The 23,004-nt window shown below is 38.9% G+C and overlaps 1 protein-coding gene across 1 annotated transcript in view; it reads left to right on the top strand.

Annotated features, from left to right (window-relative positions):
* Nucleotides 1–23,004, top strand: part of REC114 (REC114 meiotic recombination protein) — a 108,998-nt gene that overhangs the window by 14,187 nt on the left and 71,807 nt on the right. The window contains exon 2 of the mRNA XM_018054665.1: nucleotides 16,765–16,854. Within this exon, the coding sequence (XP_017910154.1) occupies nucleotides 16,765–16,854 (90 nt within the window). The remainder of the gene's footprint in view (nucleotides 1–16,764; nucleotides 16,855–23,004) is intronic.

Raw genomic sequence — 23,004 nt, 5'->3', positions numbered from 1 at the left:
CAGTTCCTTGATATTATCAAATAGTCAGTGCTCAAATTTCTAATAGTCTCATAAGTTTAATAATTCTTTTAAACAGGACCAAACATGGTGATTGATTAGTATTTGTTTTACTCTTTGAGGTTTCTTCCTATGTTTCCCTGATCTACCTCTCTTCCTTCCTTGCAATTTATTTGTTGAAGAAACTGAGTTCTGAAGAGTTTCTGACTTTATGATTTTGTGACTGCATCTCTGGAGTACAATTAATGTGATCCTTAGTTCTCTGTATGTCTTGTGAATTGATAGCTGAGTCCAGAGGCTTGATAAAATTCAGATTCGGTTTTTTTGTTTGGGGGGTTTTATGGCTAGACTACCTGGCAGGCACACCTCCCGGAAGTGTGTGATGCCCATCCATGTCTCTGGAGTTGCAGCTGTTGCAGCACAACGTCTTTTTGTTGTTCAGTCTCTCAGTCATGACCACTCGTTGCAACCCCAGGGACTGCAGCACACCGGGCTTCCCTGTCCTTCACCATCTCCTGGAGCTTGCTCAGACTCATGTCCATTAAGTCAGTGAGGCCACCCAACCATCTTGTCCTCTGTTGTCCCCTTCTCCTCCTGCCTTCAATCTTTCCCAGCATCAGGGTCTTTTCTAACGAATTGGCTCTTCACATCAGGTGGCCAGAGTATTGGAGCTTCAGCATCAGTCTTTCCAATGAATATTCAGGGTTGATTTTCTTTAGGATTGACTGGTTTGATCTCCTTACTGTCAGGGACTCTCAAGAGTCTTCTCCAACACCACAGTTCAAAGGCATGAATTCTTGGGCATTCAGCCTTCTTTATGGTCCAAATGTCACGTCCATGCCTGACTACTGGAAAAACCATAGCTTTGACTCTCATACCTTTGTCTGCAAAGTAATGTCTCTGCTTTTGAATATGCTATCTAGGTTGGTCACGGCTTTTCTTCAAGGAGCAAGTGTCTTTTAATTTAATGGCTGCAGTCACCATCTGCAGTGATTTTGGAGCCCAAGAAAATAGTCTGTCACTGTTTCCATTGTTTCCCCATCTATTTGCTATGAAGTGATGAAACTGGATGCCATGATCTTTGTTTTCTCAATGTTGAGTTTTAAGCCAGCTTTTTCACTCTCCTTTTTCACTTTTATCAAGAGGCTGCTTAGTTCCTCTTCGCTTTCTGCCATAAGGGTGGTGTCATCTTTGTATCTCTAGTTATTGATATTTCTCCCGGCAATCTTGATTCCAGCTTGTGTTTCTTCCAGTCCAGCGTTTCTCATGATGTACTCTGCATATAAGTTAAATAAGCAGGGTGACAGTATACAGCCCTGATGTACTGCTTTCCCAATTTGGAACCAGTCTGTTGTTCCATGTCCAGTTCTGTTGCTTCTTGACCTGCATACACATTTCTCAGGAGGCAGGTCAGCTGCTCTGGTATTCCCATCTCTTTAAGAATTTTCCACAGTTTGTTGTGATCCACACAGTCAAAGGCTGTAGCATAGTCAATGAAACAGAGGTAGGTAATTGTTCTGCTATTTGTTTAATCATCGCCTTTACTCCGTCTGTTTCCTTCTTCCATTTTAGCTCCTGTTTTTAACATTTGTTCTCCTGTGGCTGAGTCTTTGTTTCACATTATCTTGTACATGTGATTTCTTCCTGTTTGTAGTTATGCTCTGTGTTTCTGAATATTTCTCCTACTTGATCATTCAGACCATTAATTTGGTCTCACCAGTGTCCATCCAGTTCTTCAGTTAAGCTACTGAATTTTTATATTTGTAAAGCATGTTTCTAGCTCCAAGGCTCATTGAATATTATTTATAATAATAATTATTTTTTGGCTCAAGTTGTTGTTGATCTCCTGCTGCAGTTTTTTTTTTTTTTTTACTGCTAGGAGCCACGTGTTCTGTTTCTGTTTGTTCTTTGTCTCTGTAGCCTATTTGATATGTTGTTATTTTCCTTAACTTATGCCTCTTCTTACCTTTGGGGCTCAAGCCCAATATACCTTACATGTTAAATGTTGGAAAGTGCATGAGTCTCACCTTCTAGGTCTTCTGCAGAGGAGTACGAAGAACTCAGCTGAGTAGGTTGCCCAGCTCCACTATGACTCCTTAGAGGCTGGGAGAGCACTTGGAATTTCAGAATACACAGGCTAATCTTCTGGCGTAATCGACCAATTTCTGTGGGTTAAGCTCTCTCCCAAGGACTGGGGCATTCCTGCCTTTGCCCTCTGGCTACTTGCTTAGGCTTGGGTCTCCACTCTCAACGAGGTGGAAAACACACCAGCTCTTTTCATCTGGATTCTGAGACTCAGCCCACCTTTCTAGCCTACTTGGATGCTTATTTTAGTAACTCTTGCCTGGAAAATCCCATGGATGGAGGAGCCTGGTAGGCTGCAGTCCATGGGGTCGCTAAGAGTCAGTCATGACTAAGCGACTTCACTTTCACTTTTCACTTTCATGCATTGGAGAAGGAAATGGCAGCAAGGAAAGGTAATTGGTGTTTGGGTTGGGTTTGGGAATGGAAGCCTGCAGGAATGCAATCAAATTATATTTTTTCTTGAACCTCTTAGAAGTCTTAGATTAGACATTTTCAAGCTCTGCTGCTGCTGCTGCTGCTGCTGCTAAGTCACTTCAGTCGTGTCTGACTCTGTGCGACCCCATAGACGGCAGCCCACCAGGCTCCCCCGTCCCTGGGATTCTCCAGGCAAGAACACTGGAGTGAGTTGCCATTTCTTTCTCCAATGCATGAAAGTGAAAAGTGAAAGGGAAGTTGCTCAGTCATGTCCGACTCTTAGCGACCCCATGGACTGCAGCCTACCCGGCTCCTTCGTCCATGGGATATTCTAGGCAAGAGTACTGGAGTGGGGTGCCATTGCCTTCTCCGTTTCAAGCTCAGCATACTGTAAATATCTTTTAGATGAAATATTGCAAAATTATGAAAAACAGTAACTGTGGAATCCCCAGAAATCTTCAGATCTTTTTGCTCAAGCCTCACCTCAGTGATGCCCACATTGACTACCCTATTTATATAGTAACATCCATGCCCTGTCTTTACAACCCCCCCATCTCTTACCCTGCTTTGTTTGTTCTCTAGTGCCTAGCACTTTCTTATATACTGGATTATTTACTTATTTATTTATGTTCAGTGGTGTGTCTAGAACATCTGAAGCCCAAAATGGATAATTTTTAACACTTTCCTCTCCTAAATGATGAAATTATTTTCACAAAAATTTCACAAATAAAATTATTTATTATGCAAACAGCAAAAATTCTTTGAGATTCATTTTTATAAGCATGGCAGTAAGATAACTAAGGAAAAGGAAAGGCACACTATAGTATAAGGCAGGAAAAAAAAAGCACAAATGCTCAGCCAAGTTGTTCTTATATGTATTGAACAGCTAAATGTTTGAACTTTGCTGCTTTGGTTAGAGGCTCATATTTTATGTAATTAATTTATTTGAGAAGTGATTTTAAAAAGTAAAACTGAAAATCTCCACAGGTACAATTTAGGCAACTAATGATAAAATTGCTGATATGTTTTATTCTCTTTTTGTTATTTAGTTTGGAAACATTTAACAGTTTTTAAAGAATAATATTTTAATATTAAAAGTGTTACTCAAATTTAGTAAAATGTTTTGAGTGTGAACTAAAATTTGCACTTGCCAAACAAAAACATTCCATCTTGTTGCTTGCACTTTGGTTGTTTTAAAATTTTAAACACAAATATAAATGCCATAGAGAAGGTTCCATGAAATGACAGCTTTCTAGTAACTCAGGTTTTGTTTCCTAGTCTTTATAATCCCTGTGCTGTCATTGTTTATTTTGAATCTATGATTTAAATGTAGAAGAATGTTGTACCACAGGGTTGAAATGAAGTGCATCCTGAGAAAGGCTTTGAGACAAGAACTTTTCAGCAAGCTTGAAGTATATCAAAGCCTTGTGAGCTTCTCTTGAAGCAGATGTATGTGGTTAAGTCTGCATATATGTGTGCCAACTTGATAACTGGGAGTTTTCCAGATGAATGTCTATGTAGGAAACAAAGTTTATTAAAGAATAAATAATAAAAATCTGAAAATTTGAATCTTAGGTAATGTATTGTTTAAACTCAGCAGCAGTATGTAGTATTTAAGCTCAGCAGTTGTTTAGAACTTAGATCGACAAAAGATGTTTTTCAGGGAGGGGTATTTCATCAGTGACATTGATTAGAATTGCTAGCACTGGGCGGTAATAAAGAGCAGCTGCTTTTTAGTGAGTTCCACTCTTGTTTATAAATTCTCAACAAAGCATCGCTTGTTGCCTGCACCGGGGTTGACAGCGCTCACCCTCCCACTCTTACTATGCCACTGATGACACTTATTGTTTCCTGTTGTGTGTACCTTGTCTGCATCTCATCCCGCATTAGATCCAGGAGGGCAGCTAATGTTTTGTTCAGTGATGTAGCCCATCTAAAAAAATGCTTCTGAGCATCAGTTAGGTGCTCAGTAAATATTTATTGAATGAGCAGATGAATCAGTGAAGCAGTCAAGGATATTCCTTTCTATGTTTTTTTTTCTTTCTTTCCCAAACACTTAGACAGCAATACATAGTGGGTACTTGTTAACTGACTGACCTAAACACTTGGTTTACGGCCTCTTCTTTGGACCCTTGAGTTTCCACATGAATTCTAGAATCAGCTTGTTAATTTCTACAAAAGAATTTAAAATTTTATTATTGCTGTAACAAATTGCCACAGACTTAGAGACTTAAAAAAAAAACCCAAACTTTGTTTGTTTACACTTTGCTTACAGTTCTGGAGGTCAGAAGTCTAAAACAGGTCTTAAAAGGCTAAAATTAGGGTGTCAGCAGGGCTGCATTTCTTCTGGAGGCTTTAGGGGAGACTGTTTCTTCCCTGTTCCAGCTTCTAGAGGCTACCTGAGTTCCTTGCCTTCTACTACCCTTCCATCTTCAAAGCCAGCAGTCACGTTTCCTTCTTTGACTCTTGACTCTTCTGCCTCCTTCTTTGCCTTATAGGGACTGTTAGGATTCCATTGGGCCCATCTGGAAAATCCAGAATACTTTCTTGTCTCTAGATCCTTAACTTAATCACATCTGCAAAGTCCCCTTTGCCATGTAAGATAAGATATTTAGAGATTCCAGGGATAATGTCAGGAAGCTTTGGTGGGGATTATTATTCTGCCTATGTCAGCATTTGCAGCATTTAACGATATTAAAATTTCCTACCTGTGAACAAAGTGTCTCCCTCACTGTTTGCAGATGACATGATCCTCTACATGGAAAACCCTAAAGACTCCACCATATATTTACTGTATATTAAATTTCTGTCAGTTTTCAGCTTGTAGATCTTTTATTCCTTTTGTCATATTTATATTAATACCTAACTAGTTCATATTTTTCATGCTGTTGTAAATGTTGATGTTTTTAAAATCCCAGATTCCAGTTGTGCTTTACTAGTTTGTATATATTTAGTTTTCATTTATTGATTTTGTATCCTGTAGTTGTTCTAAAATTCATTTGTTAGTTCTAGGGAAGTAAATTGGATTTTCTATATAAATGATCTTTTAATGTGTGAATTAAGATAGTTAAGACAGTTTTTTATCTTTCTTTCTAGTCTGAGTGCTTTTTATTTTTCTTGCCTAGTTTCAGTGGTTAGAACTTCCAATACAGTGTCGAATAGAAGTGGTGATATTCTTGTCCCTTATCTTAGAGAGAAAGCTTTTAGTCTTTCACTGTTAAGCATGATGCTAACTATAGTTTTTTCATAAATGCCCTTCATCAACCTGAGGAAGTTCCTTCTATTCCCGGTTTGCTGATATTTTTTTTTTAACTCGGAAATGGATACTGAATATTGTCAAATGTCTTTTGTATATGCTTTCATTTATTGAGCAGTGATCCTGTGATTTTTCTTTTTTAGTTTATTAACATGGTGAATTACATTCAGTTCAAAATAGTTCCTAATTTCTCTGTTAATTTCTTATTTACCCATGGGTTATTTAGAAGTCAGTTCAGTCACTCAGCCGTGTCCCACTCTTTGCGACCCCATGGACGGCAGTATGCCAGGCTTCCGTGTCCATCACCAACTCCCGGAGCTTACTCAGACTCATGTCCATCGAGTCAGTGATGCCATCCAACCATCTCATCCTCTGTTGTCCCCTTCTCCTTCTGCCTTCAGTCTTTCCCAGTATCAGGGTCTTTTCCAATGAGTCAGTTCTTCACATCAGGTGGCCAGAGTATTGGAGTTTCAGCTTTAGCATCAGTGCTTCCAGTGAATATCCAGGACTGATTTCCTTTAGGATGGACTGGTTGGATCTCCTTGTAGTCCAAGAGATTCTCAAGAGTCTTCACCAACACCACAGTTCAAAAGCATAGTTGTTCTGTGCTCGGCTTTCTTTATAGTCCAATTTTATAGTATTTAGAAGTACATTGTCTAGTTCCAAAATATTTGGGGACCTTTTCAGAGATCTTTCTGTTTCTGATTTCTAACTTAATTTGTGCTCAGAGAACATGCTTTAAAATTTACTAAGACTTGTTTTATGGCCCAGAGTTTGGTCTATGTTGTAAATGCTCTGTGTACACTTGAGAAGAAGATATATTTTGCTGATATTGGGTGGTGCCCTGCTGTGCTTAGTTACTGTCGTGCCTGACTCTTTGTAACCCCATGGACTGTAGCCCGACAGGCTCCTCTGCCCATGGAGATTCTCTAGGTAAGAATACTGGAGTGGGTTGCCATGCCCTCTTCCAGGGGATCTTCCCAATCCAGGAATCAAACCCAGGTCTCCCACATTGCAGGTGGATTCTTTACCATTTGAGCCACCGAAGAAGTATAAGAATACTGGATTGGGTAGCCTATCCCTTCTCCATGGGATCTTCCCAACCAAGGAGCTGAACCAGGTCTCCTGCATTGCAGGCGGATTCTTTACCAGCCGAGCTACCAGGGAAGCCCATTGCTATAGAGTGGAGTGTTGTGTAAATGTCAGGTCATGTTGGTTGGTAGTGTTGTTTAAGTCTACTATATGCTTGCTAATTTTCTGTGTACTTGTCAGTTATTGAGAGTGGGTGTTGAAATCTGACTGTAATTGTGGATTTGTTTACTTTTCCTTACAGTTCTATCAATTATTGCTTCATGTATTTTTATGTTTTTTTTACAAATATTTTGTTTATTTTAATGAAGCTGGTACCGATGATGTCCATTTAAAACCTATGTATCCCAGGCCAAAAAGTATAAATAGAGTGTTCTGTTATATATACTTCTGCATGAATAACTTTTAACTGCTAATGAAAATTAGAACTTTTCTGAGATCTTTTGACAAGATTTTTCTTTCATCTTAAAATGCTTTCTTTCAGTGAAGCCATCTTTGGAGTTAGTCATTATTCTCACCACCTCTGTCATCTTGATGCCAACCTGGTATTCCACTTCTTTTGGTCCAGACCCTCAGATGTTACCCTGGAGAAGGAAATGGCAACCCACATTCTTGCCTGGAAAATTCCATGGACGGAGGAGCCTGGTAGGCTATAGTCCATGGGGTCACAAAGAGTCGGACACGACTAAGCAACTTCACTTTCTTTCTTTCTCAGATGTTAAAAGTAGGTTCAAGTTAAAGAAAGATCATTTTTCCGCAGTTCAGTTCTCTGAAAGACTTCCGTCTCCCACTGAAAGTCATAGACCGGGAGTGAAGCAGTCATATGCCACAGGACTGATTGGAAAGTCATTATATAACGCTTGAAATAGTTGATCTTATGTATCACAAGCCTGCAGATCCACAGTTCTGGGAAAGGTGGCCTCTCTGTGCACACGTATAGTTTTTAAAAAGGAGAGTGCAGTCTGAAGGGCGGCTGAGATTTGACCGGGCTCCCAGGTGGTGCAGAGGTAAAGAGTCTGCCTGCCAGTGCCGGAGATGCTGGCTCTGTCCTTGCGTCGGGAATATGCCCTGAAGTGGGAAACGGCAAGCCATTCCAGTATTCTTGCCCGGAATGCTCCACGGACGGGGAGCCTGGGGCGCTGCAGTCCATGGAGTTGCGAAGAGTAGTTAGACATGACTGAGCATGCATGCATGAAGATTGACCACCAAATCAGCACAATGAAGACAAGCAGTAACAAATAAGAGACACTAGAATTCAAATCCCTAGATTTCTTACAGAGAGGGGGTGCCAGTTTTCAATTGTGGTTTAAACACCGCATTATAGAAGCACTATTTTAAAAAATAAAAAAGGATTAAGGGAAAAGAAAAGAATAAAAAGAATATCTAAACCATTGAATGACCCCTTGTTTGTTCCTGATAAACTTCAATCACATCTTTTCCTTTCAATCCCAGGTCTTTTGGAGTATGACTATCACCAGTGCTCTGGCCTTCAAACAAAACCTGGTTGAATTCATGTGAATTCCCTGTCTTTGACAGTTGCTTCTTTGAGTTTCTTGAGATATGTCATCATTTTTCACTTGGAAGTGTTCTCCTGTCTTCGTATCCCCCAAGTCCTCAATTGAAGATTTTGCCTTCTGGTCAGACATGATGATGGTGGCGTCCCTTGCTGTCCCTGCACAGCAGTGGCCTGGGTAGGCAGAACCTTGCCTGCTTCATGTATTTTTAAGTTCTTATTGGTGATGTAAATGTTTAGGGTAATTATATCTCTTGATTAATTGACTCCTTATCATTATAAGATGCTCTTTTTTATACCTTTTGATGGTCTTGCCTGAAATTAATATAGCTATTCCAGTTTTCTTTTGACTAGTATTCAGTTCAGTTCAGTCACTCAGTCGTGTCCGACTCTTTTGACCCCATGAATGGCAGCACAACAGGTCTCCCTGTCCATTACCATCTCCCAGAGCCTACCAAAACTCATGTCCATTGTGTTGGTGTTGCCATCCAACCATCTCATCCTCTGTTGGCCCCTTCTCCTCCTGCCCTCAGTCTTTCCCAGCATCAGGGTCTTTTCAATGAGTTAGCTCTTCGTATCAGGTGGCCAAAGTATTAGAGTTTCAGCTTCAACATCAGTCCTTCCAATGAACACCCAGAACTGATCTCCTTTAGGATGGACTGGTTGGAGCTCCCTGCAGTCCAAGGGACTCTCAAGAGCCTTCCCCAACACCACAGTGTTAGCAGTGTGTATTTTTCTCACCCTTTTGTTTTTTATATGTTTATATTCATATGTAGTTGTGCCTTGTCTTCTCATCTTGTTTTCAGATTGTCTTTTATTGACATGTCTAAACCGTTTACATTGAATGTGGTCATTGAGAGGGTTAGGTGTAAGTAGTCTTGGTATTTTCATTGTCTTTGTCCCACTTGTTCTTCCTTTTATATTCCTTTTATTTTGGATTCATTAAATATTGTTTTTAACCCCTTATATCCATGTACTTTTAAAGAAGATATGTAGACAGATAAATAAGTAAATACAAAAAAAAAAAAAAAACAGAATTGGTAAGAATTGATGTGATTGGGCATAGTCGTGGAGAAGAATTGGACCCGTTCTGTTGACCAGTGCCAGCTGCAGGCACTGCAGTTTTCGGTGTATCTCATCAGTTTGCTGAGCATACCTCTCAGATATTATGGTTTCGCCAGGATTCAGAATTCAGTCTGTAGTAGATCAGACTGGCAGAAGACCACCAAACAGTGACCCCAGTCATTTTTGGTTCAAGTTTGGCTTTGGCAAATACTTTGGAACTTCTTAGTCCAACCATTGAGCTGGTCATTGCCAGTTGTCATATAAAATCTACTTTTCATTACACATTACAATCCAGTTGAGAAATGGTTCATTGTTATTGTGTAGAATAAGAGAAGATGACACTTCAAAACGATGATTATTTTGATTTTCAGTGAGCTCACGCAGCACCCACTTACCAAGCATTTTCACCTTTCCGATTTACTTCAAATGTCTAATGACTGGAGAATGGTTGACGTTGAGTTCTTCAGCAACTTCTTGTGTAGTTGTAAGAGGATCAGCTTCTATGATTCTCTCAATTGGTCACTGTCAACTTCTGATGGCTGGCCACTGCCCTCCTGATCTTCAAGGCTCTCATCTTTGCAAAACTTCTTGAACCACCACTGCACTGTACATTCTGTAGCAGTTCCTGGGCCAAATGCTTTGTTGATGTTTTAAGTTGTCCCTACTGCTTTATGACCAATTTTGAGCACAAATAAGAAAATTGCTTGAATTTACTTTTTGTCTAACATCATTTCCTTAGTTTTAAAATTAAAAAATGAACAGTAAGTAATAAGTCTTTAGCAAAAAACAGTGATAAATGTGCATTAAAATGATGTATAATATAATCACATTTAAGAATTATTGCAGTATCAAATGGTAAAGCTCAACTGTGCAAAACTGCAGTTACTTTTTGCACCAACCTAATACCTGATTTGGATAATGGGGCAGGGAGTTGTTGGCAGTTTTCGGTAGGATGGTCAGGACAGGTGTTACTTGAAAATATGATGTTTAAGCAAAGGCCTGAAAAAGATCAAAGAATGAGTCATGTGGATCTAGGAGGAGACAATTTCAGCTAGAACAGCAATTGTAAAATCCCTGAGCTTTATAATCATGAGTGTGCCTAGCAGGTTCAAGGAGCAGCAAAGAGGCCAGTGCAGCCAGAGCAGCGTGGCCAAAGGGACAGTGAGAGCAGAGAGGTATTGGAGGGCTAGATTGAGGAGCATCCTGTGTGAGTCTCTGAAAGAGGTGGAAAGCTGCTATTGGGTTTTGAGCCAGAAATGACATGACCTGACTTAGGTTTTAAAAGGATCACTCTGGAAGATGGTACTTTAGGACAGTAGTCCACCATCTTCTTGGATCCCTGGCTTGCTGAATAACGTCTCTGTTCCTTGCCAAAAAAAGGACCACTCTGGCCACTGTAATGAGAATAAAATGTGTTGGAAAGGGAGAGCAAGAATAGAAACTGGAAAGCCAGTTAGGAGGTTATTATAATAATCCAGCTAGAGATGATGCTAACTCAGACCAGACTTGTGAGAAGTGGTTAGATTCTGCATATTTTGAAGGACTTGTTCTTGGATGTGGGTATGCAAAAAGTACAGGATTCAAGAATGATTCCACAGTTTGACCTAACAAAATGGAAGTATAGAATTATATTCTGAGGTAGGAGGTGGGAAAACTGTGGGAGTCAGAAACCTACAGCAGTCTGGTCCGTGGTAGATGTCTTGTGCGTGCAGCCTTGCAACCTCCCCTTTTGGCTATAAAGAGTGGGCCTTGGACCTGGAACACTTACTTAGCAAGAGAGAGAGTCCTCAGAGCCTGTGCTTCTAGGTTCTGCTTAAGCATCATACGGCACCTGGCCAGCTGCACTGCTGTATCTGTCCCCTGGGGAGAGGAGGAGGAGTCATTTTGCTACAACCATGAGGGGTGAGTACTGGCCAGCTGCCCTCCACGGCCGCCTAGAGGGATTTGCTGGCCATGGGGAAACCAGCCTCCAGGACTGAGCTTGATCAGGTGCTGTTTCCTCCACTGCTTGACTGTTGTTTTCCGTGGTGACTCCAGTGCCACGATACAGTGAGCAGAAGTGTTTGGCCTTCTACTTCTGGTGACAGGCAACAGATGCCACTTGCTTGACAGTTTGTGAATATTGAATGAATGGGAAGATTTGGGTGTCAAGTTAAGGGCTGTTAATTTTGAGATGATGGACTGTTAAGTAGAGATGTTGAGTGGCCAAGTTAGGTGTGAAAGTTTGGGAACATTCCTGGTGATCCAATGGTTAAGACTGTGATTCCTACTGCTTGGGGAGCTAAGATCCTACACGCCATGTGGCACAGCCAAATTAAAAAAATGTAAAAGTTAGAGTCAGGGGAGAAAAAAATGTTAAAATTATTTGGAAAGAATTGTCATCTGCATAAATGAGCATTTCTGTCCAACAAGAAACATATATAAAAATGTTCTAAACAGCATTATTTGCAGTAGATTTACACTGGAAAACAATATTCATCAACAGAATAATGAAAAAACAAATTGTGGTATAGTCATAGAATGGTATTTTACAGTAATGATAATGAACTCAGGTATATGCAACATGGATGAAGCTAGACATTAAAAGAATTCTGTATGATTCCATTCATATAAATAAAACTAAACCATGGTGTTAGAAGTCAGGATAAATATTATCTTAGGGGGAGGAGGGAGCAGGTGGTGATTGGGAGATAGCCCTAGAGTAATTTCTGGATGTATGTATGTGTTCGTTGCTCAGTCATGTCCGACTCTTTGCGACCCCGTGGAGTGTAGCCTGCAAGGCTCCTCCTTCCGTGGGATTTTCCAGGCAAGAATATTAGAGTGAGTGGCCATTTCCTGCTCCAGGGGATCTTCCCCACCCAGGGATCGAACCCACATCTCCTGCATTACAGGCAGACTTTACTGTCTGAGCCACCATCTCAATAGTGATTATGTGTTTGCTTTATCATCCGTCATTGAACTGTTCACTTAAGTGCTGAGCACTTTTGGGGGCATATGTTATAGTTCTTTAAAAAAAATGTTTAACTGTCATGTTAGAATATTGCCTCCCAAAGAATTTGTTTCAGGCTCCAGTTTCAATAGCTATGCTTGATTGCTAGCTACCCTTGCCGTTTTAAGTGTTCATGAAAATTACAAGGTAGTCTGTTTAAACTATGATGGAAGAGCATTATACAAATAACTGAATTCCTAATATTGGGAAAGAGGCTGAATAACAACCACTGAGGGAAATAGTGCAGGGCTTAGCATACCTTCTTTGACATCCAGAATGTTACTTGATTTTTAAATTTGGATTTAAAGTGAATTAGAAAAAAGTCTAATTTTCCCCGTCAGTCTCTCCATCAGGAAGTTTCCATAAGCCTCTTATCCTTATCCATCAGAGGGCAGACAGGATGAAAATCACAGTCATAGAAAACTAACCAAACTGATCATATGGATCACGGCCTTGTCTAATTCAGTGAAACTATGAGCCATACTGGGTAGGGCCACCCAAGATGGACGGGTCATGGTAGAGTGTTCTGACAAAACATGGTTCCCTGGGAATGGCAAACCACTTCAGTATTCTTGCCTTGAGAACCCCATGAACAGCATGAAAAGGCAAAAATACAGGACACTGAAAGATGAACTCCCCAGGTTGGTAGGTGCCCAATATACTACTGGAGATCGGTGGAGAAATAACTCCAGAAAGAATGAAGAGATGGAGCCAAAGCAAAAACAACACCCAGTTGTGGGTGTGAATAAAGTCCGATGCTGTAAAGAGAAGTATTGCATAGGAACCTGGAATGTTAGGTCCATGAATCAAGGCAAAATGGAAGTGGTCAAACAGGAGATGGCAAGAGTGAACGTTGACATTCTAGAAATCAGCGAACTAAAATGGACTGGAATGGATGAATTTAACTCAGATGACTATTATATCTACTACTGCGGGCAGGAATCCCTCAGAAGAAATGGAGTAGCCATCATAGTGAACAAAAGAGCCCGAAATGCAGTACTTGGATGCAATCTCAAAAATGACAGAATGATCTCTGATCGTCTCCAAGGCAAACCATTCAGTATCACAGTAATCCAAGTCTATGCCCCAAACAGTAATGCTGAAGAAGCTGAAGTTGAATGGTTCTATGAAGACCTACAAGACCTTCTAGAACTAACACCCAAAAAGATGTCCTTTTCATTATAGGGGACTGGAATGCAAAAGTAGGAAGTCAAGAGATACCTGAAGTAACAGGCAGATTTGCCCCTGGAATATAAAACGAAACAGGGCAAAGGCTAACAGAGTTTTGCCAAGATAATGCACTGGTCAAACACCCTCTTCCAGCAATATAAGAGAAGACTCTATACATGGACACCACCAGATGATCAATACAGAAATCAGATTGGTTATATTCTTTGCAGCCAAAGATGGAGAAGCTCTATACAATCAGCAAAAACAAGACCAGGATCTGACTGTGGCTCAGATCATGAACTCCTTATTGCAAAATTCAGACTTAAATTGAAGAAAGTAGGGAAAACCACCAGACCATTCAGGCATGACATAAATCAAATCCCTTACGATTATACAGTGGAAGTGACAAATAGATTCAAGGGATTAGATCTGATAGACAGAGTGCCTGAAGAACTGTGGACAGAGGTTCGTGACATTGTACACGAGGCAGTGATGAAGACCATCCCCAAGAAAAAGAAATGCAAAAAGGCAAAATGGTTGTCTGAGGAGGCCTTGCAAGTAGCTATGAAAAGAAGAGAAGCAAAAGGCAAAGGAGAAAAGGAAAGATATACCCATTTGGGTGCAGAGTTGCAAGGAATAGCAAGGAGAGATAAGAAAGCCTTCCTCAGTGATCAAAAAAATAGAGGAAAAAATAGAATGGAAAAGATTAGAGAGCTCTTCATGAAAATTCGAGATACCAAGGGAACATTTCATGCAAAGATGGGCACAATAAAGGACGGAAATCGTATGGACCTAACAGAAGCAGAAGATATTAAGAAGAGGTGGCAAGAATACACAGAAGAATTACACAAAAAAGATCTTCATGACCCAGATAACCACGATGGTGTGGTCACTCACCTAGAGCCAGACATCCTGGAATACAAAGTCAAGTGGGCCTTAGGAAACATCACTATGAACAAAGCTGGTGGAGGTGATAGAATTCCAGTTGAGCTATTTCAAATCCTAGAAGATGATACTGTGAAAATGCTACACTCAGCATGCAGGCAAATTTGGAAAACTCAGCAATGGCCACAGGACTGGAAAAGGTCAGTTTTCACTCTAATTCCAGAGAAAGGCAATGCCAAAGAATGTTCAAACTACTGCACAATTGCCCTCATGTCACACACTAGCAAGTAATGCTCAAAATTCTCCAAGCTAGGCTTCAATAGTACATGAACTGTGAACTTCCAGATGTTCAAGCTGGATTTAGAAAAGGTAAAGGAACCAGAGATTAAATTGCCAATATCCACTGGGTCATCAAAAAAGCAAGAGAGTTCCCGAAAAACATCTGCTTCTGCTTTCTTGACTATGCCAAAGCCTTTGACAGTGTGGATCACAACAAACTGTGGAAAATTCTTAAAGAGATGGAGATACCAGACCACCTGACCTGCCTCCTGAGAAATCTGTATACAGGTTAAGAAGCAACAGTTAGAAGTGGATGTGGAGTGACAGAGTGGTTCCAAATCGGGAAAGGAGTACATCAAGGCTGTATGTATATTGTCACCCTGCTTATTTAACTGATATGCAGAGTACATCATGCAAAATGCCAGGCTGGATGAAGTACAGCTAGAATCAAGATTGCCGGGAGAAATAGCAATAACCTCAGATATGCAGATGACACCACCTTTATGGCAGAAAGAGAAGAACTAAAGAGCCTCTTGATGAAAGTGAAAGAAGAGAGTGAAAAAGTTGGCTTAAAACTCAACATACAGAAAGTGAAGATCATGGATCCAGTCCCATCACTTCACGGCAAATGATGGGAAAACAGTGGAAACAGTGACAGACTCTATTTTCAGGGGCCTCTAAAATCACTGCAGATGGTGACTGCAGCCATGAAATTAAAAGACGCTTGCTCCTTGGAAGGAAAGCTATGACCAACCTAGACAGCATATTAAAAAGCCAACAAAGGTCTGTCTAGTCAAAGCTATGGTTTTTCCAGTAGTCATGTATGGATGTGAGAGTTGGACTATAAAGAAAGTTGATGGTAATGAATTGATGCTTTTGAACTGTGGTGTTGGAAAAGACTCTTGAGAGTCCCTTGGACTGCAAGGAGATCCAACCAGCCTATCCTAAAGAAAATCAGTCCTGAATATTCATTGGAAGGACTGATGCTGAAGCTGAAACTCCAACACTGTGGTCAACACTGATGCGAAGAACTGACTCACTAGAAAAGACCCTGATGCTGGGAAAGATTGAAGGCGGGAGGAGAAGGAAACAACAGAGGATGAAATGGTTGGATGGCATCACCGACTCAATGGACATGAGTTTGAGTAAGCTCCAGGAGTTGGTGATGGACAGGGAAGCCTGGCGTGCTGCAGTCCATGGGGTCGCAAAGAATAAGACATGACTGAGCAACTGAACTGAACTGAGAGAAGAGTCAGTAGGAAATCTTGAGTATCTATGAGTTATTTTGCTTTAATTGTCTTAACTCTCTACCACAACTGTTGAATATATCCAGCAATATAAAATATAATGGGAGTAAATGCACGGTCTTATGTTTAGGTTCAGATGAAGAAAGTAAAAGTGTGATTTACCAACATAGATGATGAAGTTTCAGGAGGTTTTGTTGATGTGATCACTCTTCAGTGGGATTACCCCCACACAAGATTAATGTGAAATAGTAGGTTTCATTATGCAAGTAATGGGAGAAAATGAAATCACACCAAGAGTATTATGGTCAGTTTGGGGTACCCTGTTTTTAAGAGTGACATTACAAATTAAATCCCATCTCAAGAAAAACACCAGATTTTGAGAGGTTATGAAAATGGTGTACATGGCTGAAGAAACAGACTCTGTAGTCTGACAACAATTTGTAAGGTATTAGTCCCATGTTACAGAAAGGAAATTCAGCCTCAAAGATAATGATTTATTAAAATGTAATCCGAAAGTGGTTGACTCAGGCTCCATATCTCTCAATTCCTGATTTAGTATTGTTGTTTTAAAATATTGGTTTTAGTTATATTTTTTTAAAAGCTTGGTTTTTAACCCCTGTATGAGGAGAAACTTGAAACTTTAGGGGAATGATTACAGATTAAATGAGGGAAAGGGAACATTTAGATTGGAAGATCAATGTGAGAAGATAGTTTGGTTTTAACTATCAAAACTAACAGAAATGTCTTAAATACATTTTTCTCTTTCTTTTTCAAGGTTTTTGACTCCAGTGAAGAATCTGGGCATCTTGTTCTCACCATAGTTATATCGGGGCATTTCTTCATTTCCCAAGGACAGACACTGTTGGTAGGTTTTATGCATATAATATGCATATATGGATATAGTTCTTTGTAAGCTTTACATTAATTTTGTATCCTTAAGGTTCTTCAGTCTCATTGAAATTTATCAGGTTCAACAAATTAAGCATTATTAAATGTTCTATAACAGAAATAAAAAGACATAGTATTTCCTGCCATTAAAGGGATTTTAGGGTTTTCTTGAGAGTCAAAGTGGATCAAAGGGTTAAGATTAATCAGTATTATAAAGGATTCTTCATTGGAGAGATTGGGTTGAAGACAGGTTAGATTTATAGAGAAATGGATGGAGAGTTCTCCAGATAAAGAACATGTGCAGAGGAATTGTTGTTTAGTAACTGACTTGCTCTCAGTTGGTTGTTGTCGGCTTCTGATGGCCTGCTGCTATGCTTCTCATCTTCAAGGCTCTTATCTCCTTTGCAAAACTTCTTGAACCACCAGTGCATCAGGCTAAGTGCGTTGTTGATGTTTCAAGTTGTCTCTATTGCTTTACAACCCATTTTGAACGCAAATGAAAACTTTGCTCAAATTTGCTTTTTGTCTTACATCATTTCTATAGTCTAAAATAAATAGAAAAAAAAAAAACCACAAACAATAAGTCACTGAAAAGTGAAAGTTGCTCAGTCATGTCCGACTCTGCGACACCGTGGACTGTAGCCCGCTGGACTCCTCTGTCCAGGGAATTCTCCAGGCAAGAATACTTCCCTGGTAGCTCAGACAGTAAGGAATCTGCCTACAATGCAGGAGACCCAGGTTCAATCCCTGGATCAGGAAGATCCCCTGAAGAAGGGAAAGGCCACCCACTCCAGCATTCTTGGCTGGAGAACTCTCTGGACAGAGGAGCCTGGCAGGCCACAGTCTGTGGAGTTGCAAAGAGTCAGACATGACCAAGTGACTAACACTTTCACTTCCGCTTCAGTAAGTTATTAGCAAAAAACTTAAAGCAAGAAATGCACATTAAAATGATGTATAACATAACCACATTTACTTAAGAATGTATTCCAATATCAAACGGCAAAGTTCAGCAGTGCAAAACTGGTTACTTTTGTACCAACCTAATAATTCCCTGTGCTATACAATAAATCTTTCTTCTTTATCTGTTTTATATATTGTAGTTTTATCTGCTAATCCCAAACTCCTAATTTATCCTCTCATCTTTCCCATTTGGTAACCATGATTTGTTTTCTATGTCTGTGAGTCTGTTTGTAAGTAAGTTCGTTTATATCGTATTTTAGATTCAACATGTAAGTGATTTATGATATTTGATTTGCTTCACTTAGTATAATAATCTCTAGATTCATCCATGTTGCTGCAGATGGCACAATTTCACTCCTCTTATGGCTGAGTAATATTCTGTTATGTCTTGGCTGCTATGAACATAGGGGTGCAAATATTCATTAGTAGAATTGCTAGATCATATGGTTCTATATTTTAGTTTTCTGAGGAAACTCCATACTGTTTTCCATAGTAGTTGCACCAACTTACATTCCCACCAACAGTGCAGGAAGATTCCCTTTACTCCACACTCTCTCTGGCATTCATTATTTGTTGACTTTTTAATGATGGCCATTCTGACCAGTGTGAAGTGATACTTCATTGTAGTTGGGCTTTGGCCTTTCTCTCATGAGTAGTGATGCTGAGCATCTTTTTCACATGTCTGGCTATCTGTTTGTCGTCTTTGGAGAAATGTTTGTTTGTAAATTGGGTCGTTTGGTTTTTTGTTGTTGTTGAGTTATATTATCTGTTGGTATATTTTGGAGATTAAACTCTTGTTGGTCACATCATTTGAAAATGTTTTCTCCCATTCCATAGGTTGTATTTTCATTTTTTAATGCATTGATTCGGTCCCATTTGTTTGTTTTTGTTTTTATTGCCTTAGGAGACTGACCTAAGAAAACATTGCTATGATTTATGTCAGAGAATATTTTGCCTGTGCTCTCTTCTAGGAGTTTTATGGTGTCATATCTGATATTTAAGTCTTTTAATGGCCTTTGTTTTAAAGTTTGTTTTGTCTGATATGAATATCGCTACCCCTGCTTTCCTGTCACTTCTGTTTGCATGAAATATATCTTTTTCTATTTCCTCACTTTCAATCTATGGGTTTCCTTCATCCTAAAATGGGTCTCTGGTAGGCAACATATTGTAGGCTCTTATTTTATATCCAGCCTGCCACTCTGTATCTTTTATTGGAGCATTTAGTTCATTGAAATTTAAAGTAATTATTGATGGATACATATTTACTAACATTTTAAATCTTGTTTTCCAAAAGCTCTAATTTTATAAAAATGCCTAACATTTAAAATGTCTTTTTTATTCTGAATACACATAAACACAGACATATCATAGAAAACTTACGGAATAAAATATATAAAGGAAAAATAAAAATCTCCTTGTTTGAAGGTTCATTTTTTTTTTAATTGAAGTACAGTTGATTTACAGTATCATGTTAGTCTCAGGTATATGACAAAGTGACTCAGTTATATATATTTTTTTCAGATTATCTTCCCATTATAGGTTATTATAAGATATTGAATGTAGTTCCCTGTGCTGTGCAGTAAATCCTTGTTGCTTTTCTGTTTTACATATGGTAGTGTGTATATGTTAATCTCGTGCTCCTAATTTATCCTTCTCTCCCCCTTCACCTTCGGTGACCATAAGTTTGTTTTCTGTGTCTGTTAGTCTGTGTCTGTTCTGTGAATAAATTCATTTAATTGTCTTTCTCTATCTGACTTACTTCACTTGGTATGATAACTTCTACGTCTATTCATGTTGCTACAAATGGCAAAAATTCATTCTTTTTATGGGCCAAGTAATACCCATTGGGTGTACCGGATCTGTATCCATTCATGTGTTGACAGACGTTTAGGTTGCTTCCACGTCTTGGCTGTTGTAAATAGTGTTGCTATGACCATTGATGTACATACATCTTTTCAAATTAAAGTTTTCATTTTCTCTGGATATATGCCCAGGAGTGTGATTGCTGGATCATATGGTAACTATTTTTAGTTTTTTAAGGAATCTCTATACTGTTTTCCGTAGTGGCTGTCCCACTTTACATTCTCACCAACAGTGCAGGAGTGTTCCCTTTTCTCCACATCCTCTACAGATTTATTATTTGTAGATTGAAAGTTTATGTTTGAATTGGTATTTAGAAACAAAATGAGTAGAGAAACAAGATTGTTATTAATTTCCAGTCAAAGAAATTGTACAAGAAAAGAAATGTAAGAGGAGGCTATTACATCATTTAGCTGTGATTGATATCTATATTGACATAATAAATTTGTATAGATATTTACTGACTACGTAGACATAATATATTCATTTAGCAAATGTTTATTGAGCAATTACTGTATGCTTGGCATTGTTCTAGGTGCTAGGGATACAGCAGTGAACAACAAAAACAAAAATCCCTGTCAAGATGAAGTGTCATCGTTCTAGTGGGGACAAGCAGTAATAAATAGGTCAAATATATTTAAAAGATAAGAATTTTTAGTGAATCCCTTACACGTTCTGTTATAATATGGCAGCATCCCACAGTTGTATACTGTGACAACTCATCTCGTCACTCTAGTGGAAGATAGCTTTATCTTTGAATGTGAGATGACCTGCAAAGGCATCTTTGTGTTCCTTGTTATTTTTAAAATTCTAGCACTACTTGGACAGTTGTGCTTTATAAGCCGCGATTAGGGCTTATATCAGTTGCCAGGAGACAAGATTTCTTGTTTAACTTCGAAAGTAGGATATTCCAGATGGTGAACTGATGGATGTCTAGCACAAACTAATTCTCCTTCAGTATCATGGATCTTTGCTGAATGATGACATTAATGCAGTTTGACTTCCTCAAACATAGGGTCCCATCCTACTCTTGTCTCTGCTCCATTCTTTTGCACCAATAGTCGTAGTTGTTACAAACTTTATATCATACTTGGAATGATTTTTGCACAGCAGTAACAAGACCAAGTTTATAAAATTCTAAGACAGCACTGTTGAGATGTCTACCGTTTGGTACATGTTGCACATATGTGTATAACTTAATATTTTAAAAAGTCTTCTTTAAACACTTTCAAAAGATACCTTTATTAAGTTATAATTTACATAAAGTAAAATTCACTAATTTTAAGTGTTCAGTTTGATGTGTTTTGATGAACATATGTATTTGTATAACCACCACACAGTCATGATATAGGACATTTCAATTAATACAAAAAGTTTCCTTGTGCTTCTTTGTAGTTCGTTCTCTCCGCCCACCATTGGCATCTAGCAAAACCACCGATCTGCTTTCTGTCACCATAGATTCGCCTTTTCTAGAATTTCAGATAAATAAAATCGTACAGTATGTAGTCCTTTTGTGTCCAGTTTCTTCCACTTAGTGTAATACTTTTGAGGGTCATCCGTATCATTCATTCTTTTCATTACTGAATAGTATTCTGTTATGTGGATAAGCCTAAGTTGCTTATCCATTCAATTTTTGATAGACATTGGGTTGTTTCCATTTTTTTACTATTATGAATGATGCTGGTATAAACATTTGCATACCGCCTTTTGTTTCATTTTTCTTTAGTAAATTCCCAAGAGAGGAACTGTTGCTGGATCTTATGGTACATCTGTGTTGATAAGAAACTGCAAAGCTGTTTTTCAGGGCTGCATTCCTACAAGCAGTGTATGAGGGTTCTGGTTGTTCCGTGTCCTCACTGACGCTTGGTATTGTCAAGTTTAACCATTTAACTGTTCTTGTACATATGTAGTAGTATCTCATGATGCTTTTAATTTTAATTTCCTTAAAGGCTAATGATATTGACCATCTTTTTGTGTGTATTTACCATTTGTGTATTTTATTAAAGTGTCTTGTTTCTTACTCCCATGTTTAATTGAATTGTCTTTTCATATTTGAATAAATTCTTATTTTTTCCTTTTTTCACATTTCTTTTTAAAAATTTTTATATTGGAGATAGGTGATTAACAATGTTGTGTTAGTTTCAAGTGTACAGCAAAGTTACTCAGTTATACATAAATGTTATCCATTCTTTTTTCAGATTCTTTTCCCAGTTTAGGTTGTTATACAATATTGAGCAGCGTCCCCTGTGCTGTGCAGTAGGTCCTTGTTGGTTATCTGTTCTAAGTGCAGTAGTGAGGACAGGCCAATCCCAGACTCCCAATCTGTCTGTCCCTGCCAGAGTTGCCCCTGGCAACAGTAAGTTTGTTCCTAAGTCTGTGAGTATGTTCATGTTTTGTAAACAACTTCACATGTATCATTCGTTTCTTCCACATTCTGCATGTGAGTGATATCATGTGGTGTTTGTCTTTGTCTGGCTTCGCTTAGCACGCTTCTCTCCAGGTCCACCATCCGTGTTGCTGCAGATAGTGTGGTTTCTTCTTTTAGTGGCTGATTTTCATTCTTTCATTCCGTTGTGTGATATGTTCCACATCCTCTTTATCTGTCAGGGATGCAGGGTTGCTTCCTGGTCTTGGCCATTGTAATCAGTGCTGCGGTGAACATTATGCTGCGTGTGATCCTTTCAAACCATGTTCTCTGGATATATGTTCAGGAGTGGGATTGCTAGATCGTTTGGTAGCTCAATTTTTAGTTTCCCAAGGAACCTCCATACTGCTCTCCATAGTGGATATACCAATTTATGTTCTCACCAACGGTGTCAGAGGGTCCCCTTTTCTCCCCACCCTCTCCAGCATTCATTGTTTGTAGATTTTTTGACAGTGGTCATTCTGACTGGTGTGAGGTGATATCTCATGGTAGTTTTGATTTGCATTTCTCAGTTCTTATTCTGATTATAGCTGTTTTATCAGAAATGTATTCTGCAAATATTTCATCCAGTCTGTGGCTTACCTTTTCATTTCTTAACAGTGTCTTTTGATGAGCCAAAGCCTAAAATTTTAATGAAGTCCTGTTTTATTCTCTTTGTATGCTATGTAAGAAATTTCCATCTACTCTGAAATTGTAATAATATTTTTCTGTGTTTTCTTCTGGAAATTTTATGATTTTAGCCCTTACATTTAGACCTATAGCCCATTATGATTTTTTGTAACATTTCATAACATTAATGTTTATTATTATTTTGTATAGAATCCTTTCTTCTCTTCAATTAAAGCAATATGGTATTGAAAACATTACTGTTATGGAACATAA

Source organism: Capra hircus, chromosome 10 (assembly GCF_001704415.2).
Source record: "Capra hircus breed San Clemente chromosome 10, ASM170441v1, whole genome shotgun sequence".
Taxonomy (NCBI): Eukaryota; Metazoa; Chordata; class Mammalia; order Artiodactyla; family Bovidae; genus Capra; species Capra hircus.
Note: the sequence above shows the minus strand (reverse complement) of the source record. Positions and strands in the feature narration are given on the sequence as shown.